Source organism: Trachurus trachurus, assembly GCF_905171665.1.
Source record: "Trachurus trachurus genome assembly, chromosome: 20".
Lineage (NCBI taxonomy): Eukaryota > Metazoa > Chordata > Actinopteri > Carangiformes > Carangidae > Trachurus > Trachurus trachurus.
The window spans coordinates 581,782-603,430 of NC_139911.1; the positions used below are offsets into that span (position 1 = coordinate 581,782).

At 43.0% G+C, this 21,649-nt stretch overlaps 1 protein-coding gene across 1 annotated transcript in view; it reads left to right on the forward strand.

The window, feature by feature from the left end:
• Positions 1-17,133, forward strand: part of plppr5b (phospholipid phosphatase related 5b) — a gene marked incomplete at both ends in the record, with an annotated part of 40,944 nt that extends 23,811 nt beyond the window's left edge. Inside the window, 4 exons of the mRNA XM_083995854.1 lie at positions 2,130-2,380; positions 11,864-12,040; positions 13,643-13,777; positions 17,104-17,133. Coding sequence (XP_083851980.1) covers positions 2,130-2,380; positions 11,864-12,040; positions 13,643-13,777; positions 17,104-17,133 — 593 coding nt within the window. The remainder of the gene's footprint in view (positions 1-2,129; positions 2,381-11,863; positions 12,041-13,642; positions 13,778-17,103) is intronic.
• Positions 17,134-21,649: the final 4,516 nt, after the last annotated feature.

Here is a 21,649-nt window from a genome sequence, read left to right on the forward strand (position 1 = left end):
CTGAGATATTCTACGGCGAATAACAAAAAAACAAACATATATTGCAACGGATGAGTAGATATTCTATTTAAAATAAGTGATAATGCTGTGAGGTTGTAGTGTGAAGTGATCGAGCCACATTGTTGGACGGCACCATACACAGTACATTATCACTGAGCACTTTCTGCCGTCCGTCATGGTGTCGCCTCTTGCGTCACGTTCTAATTGTGACGTAGCTGCAAGGGGTCAATACAGTATAACAGCACTGCGACTTTTTACAGACTCCGCTGTTCAGCTGGACAGGAGCTAATCAGAGCCAGGCTCCCCATACAGGAGCTGCCCCATCTCTCTGCTGCTGCTGTTGCTGCTGCTGCTGCTGCTGCTACAGTTATAAACGGACCTGAACATTAAAACCCGGACCTGACCTGGTCCGTCTAATTGGAGATAAATCTCTACTAAACCCGGCTGGGAAAAAAATCGCTGCGGGGCAACTACGTTTTGACGGTGATGTGTTTTGATCATAGACTGTAAAAAGAATGGACGTAGCGTCCGTGACGTCACCCATTGGTTTGGGGGAGTCTGTTTTGTGCCGCTACTACGGGGATTAGAACCGCGCCATGTTGGATTCTACTTGCCATATTTGGAGCGGTGCGGCCGTTGGCCGGCCGAGAGCCCGCCCACTGGCCTCGTAGCAGCGGTCGCCGGACCTATCACTCAACGGGTCTGCGCCCTGATTGGCCAGAACTTTAACCCTAATAATAGTAAAACGGTAGAGTTTAAAAAAAAATTCACCCCCCTCAGAGTGTGTGCGGGGGTAGAAACTATCGATTGAGACCAAAAAAATAAAATGTACCAGGCTGTAAATATGTTTTTTTAAGCTGTAAAATCGGCTATTTTAACATGGGGCTCGATTGGAGTTGCTCCCTTCTGGAGCCAGCCCCCAGCGACAGCCGAGGGGATTGCAGCTTTTTGAATGCGGAAGTGAGCTTCACTTCTCAGACCGACAACTGCCCCCTTGGTTTTGATATTAGCGTTAGCTGTTGTTAGCCACGTAGCTCAGCTACTTAGCTTCAGCTGTGTTTATATTGATTACATAGCAGATAAACTAATGTAATACGGTATCGATAACGTCTCTGTGTCTTCATGCTGGTCCTGTTGCTGCGGTGCTGATCAGACACGGGCTCAGAACCAGAACCAGCACTGGAAGCAGCTCGGTGGAGAAGCTAGTAGCTAGTAGCAAGCTAGTATGAAATGTTTATGTGTTGCCTGGCAACAGCCTTGTCTCCCTTCCAGTTGCAGAACTATTTCTGTTGGCGGAGCTAAATAAATGATTAAATAAACAAACAAATCATAATCTCTTGTAGTTTATTACTGTTCTAAAATGCGCTCGTAGCACTGTTGTATAAAAGCAATATCACACTCGAGGTCGTGCTGTTGTACTGTATATCAGCACGGTGGGATTATCTGCGGCACTCGGCCTGCGGCCTCGTGCCTACGACCGAATCACAGCCGTGCTGATATACAGTACAACAGCACTCCCTCTCGTGTGATATTGCTTAATTATAGAGTCTATGGTTTATACACAGTTGGTGTTGTGTGGTGAGGAACTGGTGGATGTTACAAAGCATGTGTCCACTGCAAAAACTCAAAATCTTTCCAAGAATATTTGTCTTATTTCTTGTCAAATTGTCTCATTTCTAGTCAAAACTAAACTCTTTCCACTTAAAATAAGACTCATCACCTAAAAATGAACTTGTTTTTAGATCATTTTCACTTGTTTCAAACAAATTTTCACTTGAAATAAGCAGAAAAATCTGCCAGTGAAAGCAAGATTTTTTGTGTTTGTAATAAGAAAGAAAAACTTGCTCCACTATCAGATATTTAAAAATCTGCTTGAAAGAAGTAAAAAGTGTGTAAAAACAAGCTGCTTTTATTATGATGAGTCTTATTTTAAGTAGAATGAGATTAGTTTTGACTAGAAATAAGACAAATATTCTTGGTAGGATTTTGAGTTTTTGCAGTGTAGTGATATTTTAAGCATCATAGAGGCCAAAGCTCCTCTTCTGTCTCTGTAGCTCCGCCCCTTCTCTTCTGTAGCTCCGCCCCTTCTCCTCTGTAGCTCTAACTCTGATGTTTCTTCCCTCCTGTAGGCGTGTACACCTTCGGCCTGTTCACGGTGGACATCTTTGTGAACGCGGGCCAGGTGGTGACGGGGAACTTGGCGCCGTACTTCCTGACGGTGTGTAAGCCCAACTACACGGCGCTGGGCTGCCAGCACGCGCTGCGCTACATCAGCCACCAGGAGGCCTGCACCGGTAACCACGACGACATCCTCAGGGCGCGCAAGACCTTCCCCTCCAAGGAGGCGGCGCTCAGCGTCTACGCCGCGCTCTACCTGGCCGTGAGTCACCCCCGACCTCTGACCTCTGACCCCTAACGACATCATTCACTCCTTATTGACGCCTAAAACTCACTGGTTGCATCTTTACGTGACCTGATGATTGACACTTTCAGTAACTCTTTAATTTAAAGGCCGTTAATCACGTGGTAATGTTCAGAAATCGCAAAGAAATAACGGTCAGTTTCATAGAATGTCATGTTTTTCATAAATGCAAAATATTACACGTGCGTTTCATGCTTTGAATTGTTTTTGGGAAAGGCCAGAATTGTTCTCCACCAAGTCGTTGTAGTTGACTGATATTCAGTATCTGGGCTGTTTCTACGCAATCAATCATTATTTCTTGGTTTCCCCTCCATCAAACTCATCAAATACACAATCCAACAACTCCACAACGCTCTGGTGGACAAGTTGTGAGCTGCACATTCACCACGCTATGAGATAATAACACAACGTTACCACACAGAGTTGTTTTAGAGGAGAAAAAAGGAGAAAGTTTCAAGTTTATTTATTTAAAATAGGGACAATACATATTAATGGACATATACATGTAAATTTGCAAGATTATAGCCAACGGCTAATTTCCATCTTTAGTCCCTTCGGCAGGTTGATGTTAACAGTGACAGTGACAACAGTAGAACAATTGATGACAACAAGTGAAGCACTTAGTCTTAATGGCTAATTACAGAGAGAGAGAGAAAAAAAAATGTGTACTTGAAAACATAATAGGACAGAAAAAGAACAAAAAACAATGAAACCGTACAGTGGATCAAGAAACATGCAGACCAAGGGTCAGGGGACCACGTATTTCACTAGTCTTTAAAATGCTAAAATTATATATCAAAAGGCTGATTAAAGTGCAGAGTGCTATAGTGTTAAAGTGTTAGGTGTGTAATTATATTGCAAGTTGCCCGATTGCGTAGTACATATAAAGTGCTATTTTAAATGCACAATACTCAATACATATATATACTATATACATATTACGTTACCCATTTTTAAGAATATAAAGAAATCCCATAATGAGCCTCCGTAGCGTAGCTCTGAGCAGCTCACGGCTCTGCTCCGCCGTTCTAAAAACAGCTTGCACCGACAATTAAAGGTAACGAACCTACTGCTATGACTATAGGGATTATGGTAATGGGCCAAGTTCACTAAATGTTGAACTATCCCTTTAAGTGCTGTGTCGTCCTCAGCTCTCTGGTCTGTGACTCAAACTGCAGAACTCTGTGTTTACAGACGTAACGACCTCGGAGTTAAATGAAGCGTCGTCACCTTCGGATGCTTTAAAAACAACACATCTGTCACCGTGGCTACGGGCTCGTTACCGTGGAGACAAACTGTCTCCGGCTCAAAGCAACACACACACACACACATACACACACACACACACACACACACACACACACACACACACACACACACACAAAAAAAAAGCTTAACGAGCATCGAGGACTTTCTCTTTCTCTGCTGCAGCGACGCGGATCGACTCGTTAGTGTCTCGTCCATATTTCATCAGAGAACAGTCGTCGCCCTCGGCCGTCAGCGCCATATGTGTCCACACACACACACACACACACACACACACACACACGCACACACACACACACACACACACACACACACACACACACACACACACAGAGACCTGAAACTGTCTCTAGGCTGTCTTTACTCTACAGGCCTCGATGCCCAGCTCTGATTGGTCGCCTGTATCTGATTCCTTTTAAAGACGGGACATTTATTAGGTCACGTTATGATTCCATAATAATTATAATTATAAAGGAAGTTGAGTCAGAGTTTATATCCAACACGTCGCTGTTTACAAGTAATAAGTATTAAGTGAACGTCTAGTCTGTCCTTTCAAAATAAAGTTAGTGGAGTGGCTGCGTGTTCATTGTTTGGTTTTCCTCTCTTGATTTCTAATCGGCTCGTTTCAGTTTTTTCCGGTAGGAAAACGTGAAATCTGGTGTTTCTCTTTCACACTCCCTCTTGCCCTCCTATCAATCTGCAGATAAATGAATGTTATATGCAAACAAGAACTATTGAGGGAACAAAAAACAGACGCACAGACACCACATGGATGTAACTGCTGTAACAGTGACCGCAGCTGGTCACAGCTGGCCACGGTCGTCCAGGTAACCACCTGTCAATCACAGGCTACAGAGGTTCATTCAGAGAATTAATATTATTATTGATGACATACGACATGCGTCTGTCTGTTCAGACGTATTGACAGATATCTGGTTTTTATCTGATTAATTTCCACATAACGGGGCCTGAATCTGATCTAATATCCAATTCCATGTGTCTTTGTCCCGTTGACACATTCATGCTACACTGAGCCACTTTAGGAGGAAACAATCAGAATTGGGGCCACTTGAACCTTGTAGTGTAAAGACAGACTGAAGGCCTTTGCACACTGAGTCTGTTTTTTTTAATCCGGAATTGACACACGTCAAAAAGTAAATTTGACCTCATGCTGTGTTAATCAAAAATTTCGTCCATCATAAAAAAATTTGGAACAGGTTTGATTTTCTGGGTTTTTCGCATCTGTGAAAAGTCTTTCTGGCCCCTCAGGGCATTTACCAGGGTTGATCTGTGTGTGTGTGTGTGTGTGTGTGTGTGTGTGTGTGTGTGTGTGTGTGTGTGTGTGTGTGTGTGTGTGTGTCTAGACATATTGCCGGCCGCTGGTCAGGATCAATTGGATCGTGGAAATCGGTCCTCTTTTTTAATGTGTGGCTCCAGTTGTGCTGTGAGTTGATCAAACTGGACAGACTGTCATCCATCTGAAAACAGTCCGGATCGTTCTGTAGTTCCTTTACCAGGAGGTGGAACTCCCCTCGCTCTCTGTTTCCTCTCAGGATCGGATCGACCCAGTATTTTCTTTTTCTCTTTTTCTCTTTAAGAAGTGAGAGCACCACAAAACCGTCCTCACTGCCTGACGACTGCATTTCCCCCCTCTCCGGAATTTGGAACACAAAATAGAAACGCATCAGATTCAGTCTGCAAGGAGCCTGTGTGTAACGATTACTGTCGGATGACGGATACGAAAAACGCATGCAGAAAAAACAGACTCAGCGTGCAAAGGCCTTAAAGGACAATTACGGGCAACCTCAACTGGGGGCTGTATGTTCCTAACATTTCAGGTCTAAAAGAAGGAATCAGCAACCCAATCAAGTCCAGAGTTGATATTCCTGTGTTTCTGACACAAACGGGAGCTTCCCACTGCACCTGAACACACCGAGCGTCAACTTGGGTCTCGACTCCGCCAGACTTTGAATTAGATCTAGTTTTACAAACATGTCGGCTTGTTGAAGTAAATAAACTTCTGGCTGCATGTTTGAGTCTCCATCTGACGCTGTCTGTGGCTTTGAGGGATGGAAACAGCCTCAGCAGCAGAACTTCAATCCGCTCCCATTCATCATCGCTTCCGTGGCGACGCGTCTTCCTCCTCCAACCACAACAGCAGCTTTTGACCCTCAGAGAAGTCTTCATCCCTCAGACCCTCAGACCTCTGACTCTGGTTTCTCCGTCTGCCCCAGTGCCCTTGAGCCACAGAACAGATCTGGACCATCGGGGTGGGGGGCAGATTGCCTCTGTTATCTAGGTCATTTAGCTCAGTGTGTGTGTGTGTGTGTGCAGCTCTGGGTTATACATGCAGTTTGCACACACACACACACACACACACACACACACACACACACACACACTGAGGCCTGCAGCTCTGAGGATGATGATGATGATGAAGATGATTCTGTGTCTGATCTGATCCAGACTGAGCTGTGATCACTGATGTTACAGACACACAGGGAGACTGAACCAGGACCAGAACCACAGCAGCTGAGTCCACATGGAGCCAGATGTTCAGACTGAGTGAAACTGCTCCTTTAACAGCTCAGTCAGAATAAACAGGTTGAGTTGAGTTGAGTTGAGTTGAGTTTACTTTATTTATCTCATAGGGCAGTTCTGTTTCTACGGCTGACCACCGCACCACAATCACATACACAAGCATAGCTACATACAATTGAGGAGGAAAGTGCAAGGACAGTGCAACATTGAGATCAGGTAAGATAAAGTACAAAAATATAATAAATACATAAGTAGGGTAATATACGTAAAAACACATTGTCAACAACAGTACTAAAACTAAAGCTTCAGGCCAGCTGAGCATTCAACAGACTAATGTCAGAAGGCACAACAGACCTTGAACCTAACGACTGGTCTTCCTGAGAGGCTGCATGTAACGTCGTCCTGAGGTAAAACTCACAGGCCATGAATGAACCCGATCCACAGTAAAATGACGTCATGTAAACCAGGGATGTCAAACTCAATTTAGTTCAGGGGCCACAAACAGCACAATTTAATCTCAAGTGGGCCGGACCAGTAAAATAATACCATAATAACCTTTAAATATATTTAAAATATTAAAAATTTCCTCTGTTTTAGTACATTAATAAGATGTTTACAGTTACTGAACTATCCTTTTACAAAACATATTATGAACCACCTTAAATTTCTTGATAAAAATATGTGCAATTTTGAATTTCACACATGACAAATTCATCCTGAGGGCCAGATTGGACCCTCTGCAGGGCCGGTTATGGCCCACAGGCCGCATGTTTGACACCCCTGATGTAAACGGTGAAACTGAATGTTGTCTGGTTCTGGTTCTGGTCCTGGTCCTGGTCCTGTTCTTTCTGATCCGTGTCGATGTGAACGTGTAGAGACGTTTCTTCTCAACATTAAGTGGATCACTGACATTATATTAATGTTCAGCACTGAAAATAAGATTTTGTGTTGTAATAAAAGTTGTATTGAAACAAGTATTGGCCTTGAAACATGTCCCATTGAAAAATTAAACACAGGCATAAAAAAAAAGGATATTTTATTTGGATTTTTAAAAATATCTGATTTGATCTGTTTTCAATATCAGTCTTCACATTTCTTCTTAATGTCTTTTTTTTCAGTCTCACTGGTTTTCAGTTTAAATTTTCTGTTTTCAGTTTCAAGTTTATTTTCGATGCCAAAAGTTTTTGTTTCAATGTCAGATTGTGTTTTCACTGCCAGACTTTAATGTCAGAGATCAGATCAGATGGAAACAGTTAAAACCTGAACGACTCAGTCAGTCAGAGAGGAAACCGTCTCCATGGAAACCAGCTACAGAAGCAGCAGGTCCAGGATCAGACAGATGTTGATGATGTCACGATGATGTCAGAGCAGCTGTGTGTGTGTGTGTGTGTGTGTGTGATGCTGGTGAACAGAGGAAGCCTCGCTCTCCGTCTGACTGACAGGACTGGGATGTCGTCACCGCGGCAACAGCTGCTAATGTCTGACATTAATGTAGCTTAGAGAGAGAGACGTGTGTGTGTGTGTGTGTGTGTGTGACGGCCGGTCCAGCCTCACAGGGAGGAACCACCTTGACACACACACACACACACACACACACACACACACACACACACACACACACACACACACACACACACACACACACACACAGCAGCATCAGCATCGACCTCGGCGACCGTCGTCAGGTTGTGTCTCCTCCTTGTTGCCATGACGCCGTCTGTTGTGTTTGTGTTGTGTTGTGTTGTGATGGATCCCAGTGAACAGACTGACAGACTACGGTGGCCCTGAAGGCTCAACTCTCTGCAGCTGCACAAATAACACACACACACACACACACACACTCAGACACACACAGACACACAACTTCATCTGGAACATCTGCTTCAGCCGCGAGCAGCAAAGTCTGGCAGCTCAGAGTTTTGTCGTATTTTGTCTAAAGCTGCAACTATTAAAGCAGAAGTAAGCGATCCGGTGGTTTTGGCTAATGCTGCGTTCCAGGCAGGCTTTTGAAACCGTAAATTACAGCTTCAAGTCACAACTTACGACTTTGTAGCGTTCCAGGCAACCCACTCTTGTTTCTCCGACCTGTTTTACCGGTGAAAGTCACTATAACGGCCACTCGTAACCTATGTTCCCTCTAATTTTCAAAACTCCTGAGCAGAAATTCAACTCCCCTGATGAGCTGCTTGAGTGACTGTGAGGGACAGCTTAAACGTACACAGTAGCTACGTCCACATGCTGGTGCTACGGCCTCACCTCTCCAACTCCAAATATCAATACAATTGGCTATTACTATTAATGATTAATAACAGATTATTTTGACAACACTAGGCTGCTCCATATCTAGGTCAGTAACAAAATACTATATTGTTTTGGCAAAATAGAGTTTGCATTTATTGCCATATGAACAATATGAAAAAAATAACTAAACATCAAGTTGCTGTCATCAACTCTTGGCACTGAAGCATCTTGATATGAACAGTAATAATAATTCTCAAGCAAAAACTTAAATCGTAGTTGCACTACAGACCACGGTTAAGGTCAGACATTTCACAATTTGAAGCCACATTAGGGAGAAATAAACAGTAAACTAGTCGCTATTTGAGTGTGCAACTTTTTTTGTCTTCTGGGCAAAGAGGTGGAGAGCAGTGTGCAATTGCACAGTAAAACACCTTAGAGGGAACAGTGCTCATAACTTCTGACCCGTGAACTCGTACCAGATCGAACTGGTACGAGTTCACAGGTCGGAAAAACACGAGTTACGGGTTGCCTTGAACGCACCATAACGTCTTGTCAGCAGATGGAGTTAGCAGCCCCCGCCCTCGTCATGGATCTATTGGTCCTCGTCCCTACGTCACCACATTCAGGCGCATCCCTTGGCTGCACACACAGAGAGGACTGCCCCTTTATGCCGTTCTCTCTCCTCATTGGATAAAGGTTGTAGGATACAAGAAAAGTTTTCTCTTCGGCTCAGAGCAGAGCAGAGTGACTGACAGACACGTGTTTCAGACCAAACACTCTATAGAAGTGATTGCTGTCGGAAGATACAACTATTTAAGACTTATATTAACACAAAAATATCACTTACTTCTGCTTTAACTGATTAATCCAACAATAACCGATTATTAAATTAATCATCACCTATTCTGATAATCTAATAATCAGTTTGAGTAGTTTTATTAAAGAAAAAAAGCTCCAGATTCTCTGATTTCAGCTTCTTCAATGTGAATATTTCTGGTTTCTTTGTTCCTTTATGACAATAAACTGAGTCTCTCTTTGGTTTGTGGACAAAACAAGACATTAGAGGACGATGTCGTCTGCTGGTTTGAGAAACACTGATTGATGTTTTAAAACATTTTATTGACCAAACAACTGATCGATTAATTGTTTAAATAACTGACAGATTAATCGATAATGAAAATAATGGTAATTGTTGCATCCCTCCTCTCTCAGGATCTCTGGAGCTTCAGTTCAGACATCAGGCTTTTTGATTCTTCTGCAAATTAAACGGTGATGAGCTGACAGACAAATGAATTTCCCTCTGGGGATTAATGAAGTCATTTGCATTCACATTAATATTCACATTCACATTCACATTCATGTTTATGTCAGTTTGACAAAGTTGCCAGAATCGCTGATGTTGTTGTTGCTGTTTTGTCCGATCAGAGGTTTCCTCTCTGGTATTAACATTCAGAGCTGCTGCTCGGTGCAGGGGGAAGTGTTTTCACTGCTACAACACACACACACACACACACACACACACACACACACACACACACACACACACACACACACACACACACACACACACACACACACACACACACACACACTGAACTGACTGGGGATCAGTGATATCTGCTCTGATGTGGTGAATGAGCTCAGAGCTGCAGGATGTTTGATGTTTCTGACTAACAGCACCACAGGCCACACACACACTACAACACACACTACAAGACACACACTACAACACAACACACACTGCAACACGACACACACACACAGACAACAACACACACACATCAGACTTGACAAAGGTCAGTGAAGGTCAAAACACGACTGAGTCTCTGACTTCAGCTCCTGAATAATCCGTGTGTCATTCGTTCATTTGTTTTTCAAAATAAAACCAAAAATAAGAAAACGAAAAAACAACTCTTTTTCTCAGTATTAGTTTCCAAAACTAAAATGAAAAACGGATAACGACTCGTTTTTTCAGTTTTCGATTTTATGCTCAAATGAATAATGGTGACCGTCTCCTTTACTGCGAGAGCCCTCAGAGTAAAGGATAATGTATAGACACAGTCGGCAAGCAAGGAAACGTCACTTCCGGTTAGGGCCGTGGGGGAAAACAAACCGTGTCCCCCATACACACTCATGCAAAAACGCGGCATTTTAAACCTTTGTCAAAGGCTTTTTCGCCGTCCTGTCTTAGTTTTAATCACATGTATATGCTGACAGAGAGCTATATTTTTTAGAAACTCATCACGATCTGGGTCGATTGTTGTCCGTACATTTAAAAATATTAGGTATTTCACAGTCAGTCATATTTGTCTTCCCCCACGGCTCTGACGCTCTCTTAGTCGCCGCCGGCCGGCTCTAGACACTCCTAGACACTGCCTGAGTTATTGTGTATTATTTTGCACCGCAAATAAATTCAAAAACCACAACCTGAACTTTTATATCGGAACTTCGCTCATCTTCTCCAAACGTGGAACGCTCTGACCGGAAGTGAAGGTTGCCGACCCTGCTGACTCGGTGTAGGCTATGGCTGTGAAAACTTTATATTTTAAGATGTACGGACAGCAATCGACCCAGATCGTGATGAGTTTTCTAATATATAGCTCTTTGTCAGCATATACATGTGATTAAAACTAAGACAGGACGGCGAACAAGCGTTTGACAAAGGTTTAAAATGCCGCCTTTTTGCATGAGTGTGTATGGGGAAAACGGTTTGTTTTCCCCCACGGCCCTAATCGGAAGTGACGTTTCCTTGCTTGCCGACTGTGTCTATAGTTCGGTTTATTTCTCCATAACAACCAACCAACTACATTATCCTGCTTATTACATGGTTTACGAAGACCACTGACACCTGTGTGATTGAGTGGCTCACAGAGGTGGACAGGTAGTTTCAGATCATGGACTTTTGCTGAAGCGGGATCGAGTCCAGCTCCATGCGAATATGTGAAGATTATTTTTTCCACTTTATTTTTTTTTCCATGTGGCTGGTACGTTGCTCACTCACAGCAGCATATTCGCTGCAGTAGATTGTTTTGTAAATTTGCTGGTGTGTAGGCCTATATGGAATTTTGCTAATAGAATAAAAAGGTTGATAATAAATAATTTCTTTGTGGGTATTTTCTTATCAAAAAGACCAAATAAAATAAATTCAATTTTGATTTTAAAAGGGGTAGCTATCTAATTTTCTATTAAAAAAAAAAGGTTGAGGTGGCACCAGAAGGTTTGACTAAAGGGACAATCCCAGAAGAGTTGACATAGCAGTTCATCTGTATGACGACAGAAGGAACAGAGAGGATCAGCATGAGTCAGCCTGATGAGTGTTGCCCTGCAGCTGTGATGACATCATCATGTGACATCATCGTGTGACATCATCATGCCCCTCCCCCTCCCCTCCAGATGTACGTGACGTGCACGGTGCAGGCGAAGGGCACGCGCCTGGCCAAGCCCGTCCTCTCTCTGGGCTTCATGTGTCTGGCCTTCCTGACCGGACTCAACCGGGTCGCCGAGTACCGCAACCACTGGGCCGACGTCATCGCCGGCTTCATCATCGGCACCGCCATCGCCGCCTTCCTGGTGAGACACGCACACACACACACACACACACACACACACACACACACACACACACACACACACACACACACACACACACACACACACACACACTGCAACACAACAGACACTGGACGCTCCACACTGCAAAAACTCAACATCTTTCCAAGAATATTATTTCTTGTCAAAATTTTATTTCTAGTCAAAACAAATCTCATTCTACTTAAAATAAGACTCATCACATAAAAAGCAGCTTGTTTTTAGACACTTTTTACTTCTTTAAACAAATTTTCACTTGAAATAAGTAGAAAAATCGAGCTTATTACAAGCACAAAAAACTTGCTTTCACTGGCAGATTTTTCTACTTATTTCAAATGAAAATTTGTTTGAAACAAATGAAAATGATCTAAAAACAAGTACATTTTTAGGTGACGAGTCTTATTTTGAGTAAAAAGAGTTTAGTTTTGACTAGAAATTAGACATTTTGACAAGAAATAAGACAAATATTCTTGGAAAGATTTTGAGTTTTTGCAGTGCGCACACACACTGGACGCTCCACACTGCAAAAACTCAAAATCTTTCCAAGAATATCTGTCTTATTTCTAGGCAAAACTAATCTCTTTCCACATATTAGATGAATATAACTATAAAAATATAACTAATAATCTCTTTCCACTTAAAATAAAACTCAAAACCTAGATGAACTTGTTTTTAGATCATTTTCACTTGTTTCAAACTAATTAGAAAAATCTGCCAGTGAAAGTTTTTTATGCTCGTAATAAGGAAGAAAAACTTGCTCCACTATCAGATTTTTCTAAAAAGAAAAGTGTCTAAAAATAAAACTGCTTTTTGTGTGATGAGTCTTATTTTAAAGCAGAAGTAAGTGATATATTTGTGTTAATCTAAGTCTTAAATAGTTATATCTTCCGACAGCAATCACTTCTATAGAGTGTTTGGACTGAAACACGGGTCTGTCAGTCACTCTGCTCTGCTCTGAGCCCAGGAGAAAACTTTCCTTGTATCCTACAACCTTTATCCAATGAGGAGAGAGAACGGCATGTGTGTGCAGCTTACAGTCTATGGTGTGCAGCCAAGGAACGCCGTGAATGTGGTGACGTAGGGACGAGGACTGTTATGGTGCGTTCAAGGAAACTCGTATTTTTCCGACCGTGAAGTGGTACCAGTTCGATCTGGTACGAGTTCACGGGTCAGAAGTTACGAGTGGCCGTTATAGTGACTTTCACCGGTAAAACAGGTCGGAAAAACACGAGTGGGTTGCCTGGAACGCTACAAAGTCGTAAGTTGTGACTTGAAGCTGTAATTTACGATTTCAAAAGCCTGCCTGGAACGCAGCATTAGCAAAAACGACCGGATCACTCACTTCTGCTTTAAGTAGAATGAGATTTGCTTTGACTAGAAATAAGACAAATATTCTTGGTAAGATATTGGAGTTTTTGCAGTGCAACAGTAAATGACTTCTTTCATGTTGATGCTCTCATCCATCACACAGTCGACCCCCCCCTCCCCCCCAGGAAAAGTCTGTACACATGTGACCTACATAGACTCACCTGTGTGTTTGTGTGTGTGTGTGTGTGTGTGTGTGTGTGTGTGTGTGTGTGTCAGGTGGTGTGTGTGGTCCATAACTTCAAAGGGAAGTTGTTGCTAAGTGACGACTCCTCGGCGGAGCAGAGGAGCAGCAGCGGTGTGTTGAACATGGGCCGAGTGGAGAGTCCTCTGGAGAAGTACATCGCCTCACAGGTCAGTGCTGCACAACTACACAACTACTACACAACACAACAACAACTAGAATCGGACCGTATGAGTTTTGCTTTGTTTTTTCGCTCTGTGAACGACAATACCGGAGAAAGAGCGCCGCTATGCAGAGATGAATGAAAGAACGATATTGTGTTGGTCGAGCCAAAAGCAGAAAAATCTATTCATGGAGGAAACAGTCTCCATGGAAACACACCTTCTGTCAACATGGGAATCAAACCCACGATCGTACCGTATTTCCTCTAATAGTAGCTGAGGCCTTTATTCACCCAACTGCCCAGGATTTTATTTCTAACGTTGAGAAAAAGTGTGATTTCTGCCGCAGCACTGGTCTCACGTTTGGGCTGATTCTGACCAAACGGTAACTCCTATCAGAAAAAGAAGCAGAGCCAGAGCTTCATAAGGACTTCCTGAACGATTTGATATGGGTTTGGTGTTTCTACAGTAAATATTTTGGATACACTTGTGAGTTATAAACAGAGGTCCGTTCTGCTTCACTCAGAAAATCTTTGTATTAGAGTCAATGAGAAGCAGAGAGAGACTGGCTGCTCTGAGAGGCTCACAGTTTAAATTCTGTAAGTCTCTCTGCTTTGTTAAGCACATTGTTAGAGAGAGAACAAGTTTGTCTACAGCTGTGGAAAAAATCATGTGTGTAGAGTGTAAATTGTGGCCATGAGCAGCGTGGAAAGAGAAAATTTCAGGCAATGTCACACAACTTCTCCCACTCTAGCTGATGATGTCACCCACTCTGACACGAACATTCCGCGCAATACACACCCATTATAATCTCAACATTTCTCCTAAAATGATCATGGTCATTGATCAGTGATTGATCAAAAACTATTTTACCAATCCAAATGCGGATTAATACACCGATAGAGGAGACTTGTGTCTACATTTTAAGGTTTAAATGGAGTCTCTAGGTGAAAGTATGCCGGAGCAGTAGATGTTGATGAAAAAGTCGAATAATTATTTTTTTTTACTGCACTTTTTGGCTCGTCCCATTCACTTCAATGCAAAATTGAAGAGAGGAGGCTCTGAACCTCTCTTCTGATTGGCTGACTGTTTTATAAAGTGATCCAATGAAAACAGAGCAGATACAACCAAATCCTACAAGTTGTTGTTGGATGGATGGTGTTGTCCAGGTGGTGAGGGGGTGGGGCTTAGTTGTGACATCACAAAGTGACAGGAAGTCCTGACGGCTGGTTTTAAGGCTGTGTGACTTTCTCTGTGGACTGAGGCTTTGATACTTTTAAGATGCTCATCAAACACACACTCTGTGATGCACACACACACACACATACACATACACACACACACACACACACACACACACACACACACACACACACACACACACACACACACACACACACACACACACACACACACACTGTGCTTTAGGAGACCGATGAGGAGGACGAGGACTCGTGGAACCTGAAGCAGCGTCTGCGGTCTTTCCTCCAGTGGCTGCAGAGTCTCAGCTGGGTCCAGAGGCTGCGACACAGAAGGCAACAGACAAACTGACCTGAGAGCTGCCAAACCTCTCTGGACACGCACACACACACACACACACACACACACACACACACACACACACACACACACACACACACACATACACACACACACACACACACACTGAGCTCTGCTCCAGTTGAGAGTCCAGAGGGTTTGGCAGGTTTGTGTTTGTGTGTGTCTTCTCCTCTGCGTGGTGTTTGCACTGCAAAAACTTTAAATCTTTCCAGGAATATTTGTCTCATTTCTAGTCAAAACTAAACTCTTTCCAGTTAAAATAAGACTCATCACCTTAAAAATTAACTTGTTTTTAGATCATTTTCACTTGTTTCAAACAAATTTTCACTTGAAATAAGTAGAAAAATCTGCCAGTGAAAGAAAGTTTTTTGTGCTTGTAATAAGAAAGAAAAACTTGCTCCACTATCAGATTTTTCTACTTATTTCAAGTGAAAATCTGCTTGAAAGAAGTAAAAAGTGTCTAAAAACAAGCTACTTTTTATGTGATGAGTCTGATTTTGAGTATAATCTGATTTGTTTTGTCTAGAAATGACATTTTGACTAGAAATAAGACAAATTTTCTTGGTAAGATTTTGAGTTTTTGCAGTGTGTGTGTTTCACTTCCTGCAGCGATGAAGACAATGAAGACGTTGTGATGTTTGAACGGACAGGAAACAGAACATTAAACGTTTGATATTTAAAGGGACAGTTCAACATTTATTCAGGTCCTCCTCTCACCATAACCCCTATAGTCACAGCAGCAGGTTCACCACCTTTAATTATCTGTGCATGTTGTTTTGAGATGGGCGGGGCAGAGACGTGAGCTGCTCTGTGAACACAATGGAGGTGAACGGTACAAAAACTCATCAAATACACAATCCAACAACTCCACAACGCTCTGGTGGACAAGTTGTGAGCTGCACATTCACCACGCTATGAGATAGTAACACAACGTTACCACACAGAGTTGTTTTAGAGGGAAATGCAGCCGGAACTACATTCCAGACACGGCTGCTGCTGGGCGGAGGGATTTCAGAAGAGAAAGTAGTTAAGAGTATTTGCTTCATGTGTCCTAATGTTACATAATGTCACGTTATTCTACACAGTGTTGGGCACGTAATTATTTATAGTTACTAGTTACTTTCCCCAAAAAGTAACTGAGTTATACATGATCAAAATAATTAATTACAAGGAAAGTAACTATTGCGTTAGCCTACTGTTTTATAAAATGCTCAAATATGTCAAATTACTTGGACTTCCCTCCCTAACCCCCGTTTATCTGGAACTAACCAACTCACTCAGTATCCCTCCACACAGACTGATCTAAACAGCTGATAAGCGGAGTGATACAGTGCATTGTGGAGCCTCTCTGTGTGGAGGAATACTACTGAGTGAGTTGGTTAGTTCCAGATAAACGGCACATTCACCACGCTCTGAAATAATAACGTAACATTATGTAACACTATTACGACACATGAAGCAAATACTCTGAACTACTTTCTCTTCTGAAATCCCTCCGCCCAGCAGCAGCCGTGTCTGGGAAGTAGTTCCGGCTGCTTTTCCCTCTAAAACAACTCTGTCTCTAATGTCACATGATTATCTCACAGCGTAGTGAATGTGGTTCTACTTTCTCTTCCTCTCAGGTTGGATTATAAACTCTGCGTGTTGTGTTTCTCAGCTCTGATGAAGCCGCTGTGTGTAGCTGTGTTTGGTTGTGTGTAGCTGTGTGTAGTTATGTGTAGCTGTGTGTAGTTGTGTGTAGTTGTGTGTCTGACTCTCTCCTCCTCCTCCTACAGAATCACATCGCCTTCGCTGAGGTCACATGACGTGGAGTCGGCCGTGTGGCAGACCCATTGGACGTCCACGCTCTTCACCGTCCAATCCCATTAAGCGGAACGCAGCGCTAAATCCATCGGGTGTGTGAGTGTGTGTGTCTGTGTGTGTGTGTGTGTGTTTGTTGTTCTGTGTCGTCGTCGTTCAGCTTCTTGTATCTAAAGGAAAAAGGCCGAGGAGATTCAGCAGGACAGGACACAACTGCTGCTGCTGCTGCTGCCACGACCTCATCTATGCACAGGATCAGACCAGAACCTGGACCGGATCAAAACCTGGACCGGATCAGATCAGACCAGAACCTGGACCGGATCAGAACCTGGACCGGATCAGACCAGAACCAGAACCAGTACCTGGACCAGACCAGACCGGACCGAATCAGACCAGAACCTGGACCGGATCAGACCAGAACCAGAACCTGGACCGGACCGGATCAGACCAGACTGGACCGGATCAGACCACACTGGACCGGATCAGACCAGAACCTGGACCGGATCAGAACCTGAACTGTTCCAGACCGGACAACAGTTTCAAACTCTCTCTCCTGGTTCGGTTTATGATCCGAGGAGGAAACGTCGTCTCAGCTTTATGACATCATCTTAATGACATCATCTTCATCACACTCAGAGGAAGCAGCTGGAAACGCAATATTTTTTTTCGTAGGATAGGTCCGGGAAAGTCCCGCCTTCCCCACCTCTGATTGGCAAGATGAGCTCTCCTCCGATTGGTTGTTTGATTTTGCCGTGTAACGTCATCTCACAACAGTAGCCTACTACAGTAAACTAAAATATATACAAACTGAAATATCTAGTGTGTTCAGACGCCATGGCGAAGCGGTTAAGTTAAAGGGATAGTTCACCCTAGAATGATATTTCGCTCATTATCTACTCACCCTCATGTTGACTAAGGGCTGGAAGAAGTTTCGGAGCCCACCGTCCCTTCTCTGAGTTACAGGGGGTCTTAGCGTAGCAGTGCATTTCAATGCCATGGTAGCAAAGGGACACCAGAGCTCTTCGTAAAAAAAACACACACAAAAAAACATCCAAATACCTCCATGATGCTCGTATGTAATGTCCGTCTTGTGCTGAAGCCCCAAATTGCGGAATTGTCCCGAAAAAAATTAAATAAGTCTATATTCCAAGCACGTTTGTAGCATTAGCTCCTAGTGTTTGTTGTCCGGTCTTCCGCTGCCAGCGCGCATGCGCAAGAGCACATGAGAGCACTGAGACCGACTCGAGTCTCAGTGCGAACATTGCGCATGCGCGCTGGCAGCGGAAGACCGGACAACAAACACTAGGAGCTAATGCTACAAACGTGCTTGGAATGTGGACTTATTTAATTTTTTTCGGGACAATTACGCAATTTGGGGCTTCAGCACAAGACGGACATTACATACGAGCATCATGGAGGTATTTGGATGTTTTTTTGTGTGTGTTTTTTTTACGAAGAGCTCTGGTGTCCCTTTGCTACCATGGCATTGAAATGCACTGCTACGCTAAGACCCCCTGTAACTCAGAGAAGGGACGGTGGGCTCCGAAACTTCTTCCAGCCCTTAGTCAACATGAGGGTGAGTAGATAATGAGCGAAATATCATTCTAGGGTGAACTATCCCTTTAAGTTTAGTTTAGTTTTTTAATTTATATTCCAAGTTTACATTTTGAGTTTGAGTGAGAAGTGTAATTGTGCCATCGGTTGGGTTTAGGCAACGAAGAAAGGAGTTGGTTAAGTTTAGTAAAAAGAGCAGGTAGAGGCTAGACAGGCCAGATAGATACAGTCCAGGTAGATCTAGGCCGTTTCACAGCCGTTTCACAGCCAAAACAAACAACCAATCAGGCGAGAGCCCATCTAGCCAATCAGAGTCAAAAATGGAGCCCATCTAGCCAATCAGAGGCGGGAAAGGCGGGACTTTCCCGGACCTATCCTATGAAAAAAAATATCGCAGCTGGACATCTGGACCGGGCCGACGCCGAGCTGATGACATCATCAAACAACCTGATGCCCTGATGAACAGTGGTTTGATGAACTCAGGCTCAGGTCAAAGCAGCCAATCAGGAGAGAGTCTGAGGTCATGTGCTGTAGTCGCGTCTTTTTGTTTGTTTGTTCAATGCGCGTGTGCGTTTGTGTGTGTGTACATACAGTATAAATATATAAATATATATATGTGTGTGTGTGTGTGTGTGTGTGTAGTCGACTCCAACCAATGAAAACACAAAGCTGTCGAAGCTTCATCAGCCACTGAGACAATCACCCCCCCACCCCCTCTTTATCAGTTTATAGGCTATTTATTCTAAGAATCAGCTGAGCCCCCCCCCTCCCCCCCCTGCTTTATTCATGAGGGGGCGTGTCCATGGCCACACCTCCAGCCAATCAGAACGCGTCCTGTAGCTCAGTGTTGATACGAATCAGTTTGTTTGTTTCCTCAGAGTCACATGACGCGTTTCTCTATTAGCTTAGCTTAGCTTAGTTTAGCTTAGCTTAGTTTAGCTTATCTTAGCTTAGCCTAGCTTAGCTTAGCACAGAGTCTGAGCAGCTGTGATTTAAACGTCGTCATGTTTCTCAGAGGGAATCAAACATTGATGCAGCTGATTGTAACTTAGCTCTGTCTGTTAGCCTCTTTTAGCTTCTTTAGTTTTCTGAGTCGTCACCACCTGTGGAAACTTTTTGGCCCGCCCGTTAGCATCAGTTTGTAGTGACTTAATATTTCAGATTCAGTATTTTTTAAGTATTGGCCTACAGTAAATTATTGCTAAAGTACTTCTGTGGTCATGAGTGAAGCTCCATCCACATCAGACGTTTGAGTGGAGTACAGAGCTAACAGAGCTAAGTGGCTAACAGACAGAACAAGTCGGCTAATCGTCGTGACATCCCTAGACTGAGCTAAAGAGCCAAACTGGAGCAAAAAGAGACTCAGTGAGTCAGATTAAAGCAGTTTAATTAGTTTAATTAGAAACAGGTGGATGGTCTTAATCAGCTGATCCTTCTTCTTTAGCTTGTTTTTGACGTTTTTGTCCCTTGTGGCCAAAAATGGGAACTGCAGCTTTAACTGGTTCATTATTGGTTAATTTGGTGTTGTTTGATTAAATCTTTGTTTGAAGCAGTAATTAATATGAATTAATATTAATGTGGTGATAATTGGTGCCATCGCTCGTCTGTACCTACCGAACCTTTTTTGTAGCAATAACTCGTCAGGATTTCGTCCAATCAGGAGAGAGAGAGAGAGAGAGAGAGAGGAAGCGGAGATCGAAGGTCTGATTCTGTCGCCCCTGAAAAATCTCTAAAATCTATTTTTCTAAGAATCACTGAAGCACTTCAGAACGAAACGACTCTGTAACGGCAGCACTTTAGAAACCGAGCCGTGGCCCCGCCCATCGCCCCGCCCACGGCCCCGCCCACGCCGCTAAACCAACGTCTGCTGCTTGAAAAAAACAAAGTTCACTTCACGTTCACGTTCAGGGCTCAGAAACACGACCTGCATCGCTACGGCAACACAAATATCCTATAATATATCAGAGAAAAGAACTGTACAAATGTATATGTTTGGAATTATGAATATGAATATAAATAACCACTTTGTTTCTGGTCTCAGATCAGTTTCATCTTGTTTTACTGAGACGAGCTCAACTTCCTGTTGTTGTTCAAAGTTTCATCGACTCTGTTGTGTTTGTGTGAGTAGTGACGGACGCCATCTTGGCTCTGTCTCTTTTCTCCAACATGTTTAAGTGGATCATTTGTTTCTGGATGTTGTTGCTCCTCCAACTTCTTCTTCTTCTTCTTCTTGTTTTTATATTCTGTTATGTTTCTTTTTCAACTCTCTTCTTCTCTCACCCTGAGTTCAGACTGTGACCTTTTACACTGTAGAGAAATAAATTTACAGCCTTTGAATAAAAAACACTCAGAAAGGTTCAGACCGTTGTGTCCAGGTGGTTTTTACTCCTTCTTGTGTTTGAGACTCATTTCATAAATAAATCAAATAATAAATAAATCAATAACAGCCACACAATCCTCTGAACTTTTACTTTGAAATGTCACCTGACTTCCTTTTAATTCACTCCACAATCAAACAAGAAAAATTTGAATTTACAAACTTAAAGATGAGATCATTTCTTATTATTTTTGTTGTGACAAAAACAGAAACAGTGTGTACTATGTGTGTGTGTGTTTGTCATTAGGTCGTATTATGTCACAGTGCGTCTGTACGCGGCCTCGGGCTCAGACTGTGGGACGGCGCTCACACGAGCAGCAGTGCATGCTGGGTAAAGATGCAATGATTCATGTTTAAGAACAAGTCTGTGGGTCCAGAGAGAAGACAAGATGGCGGCGCAGAGATTATACAACAACCAGACCTCAAGGTGTAGATGAATTAAAGCTTGAAGAGACTGAAAAACTGAAATAAATGAATGTGAAAACACAGAAAAGACTTCAAGTGAAATCACATCTGACATTTTATTTGTTTTTTGACAGCAGTGAAACATTTTTAAACAAGAGCACGAAGCAGCTAAACACTGAAGCAAT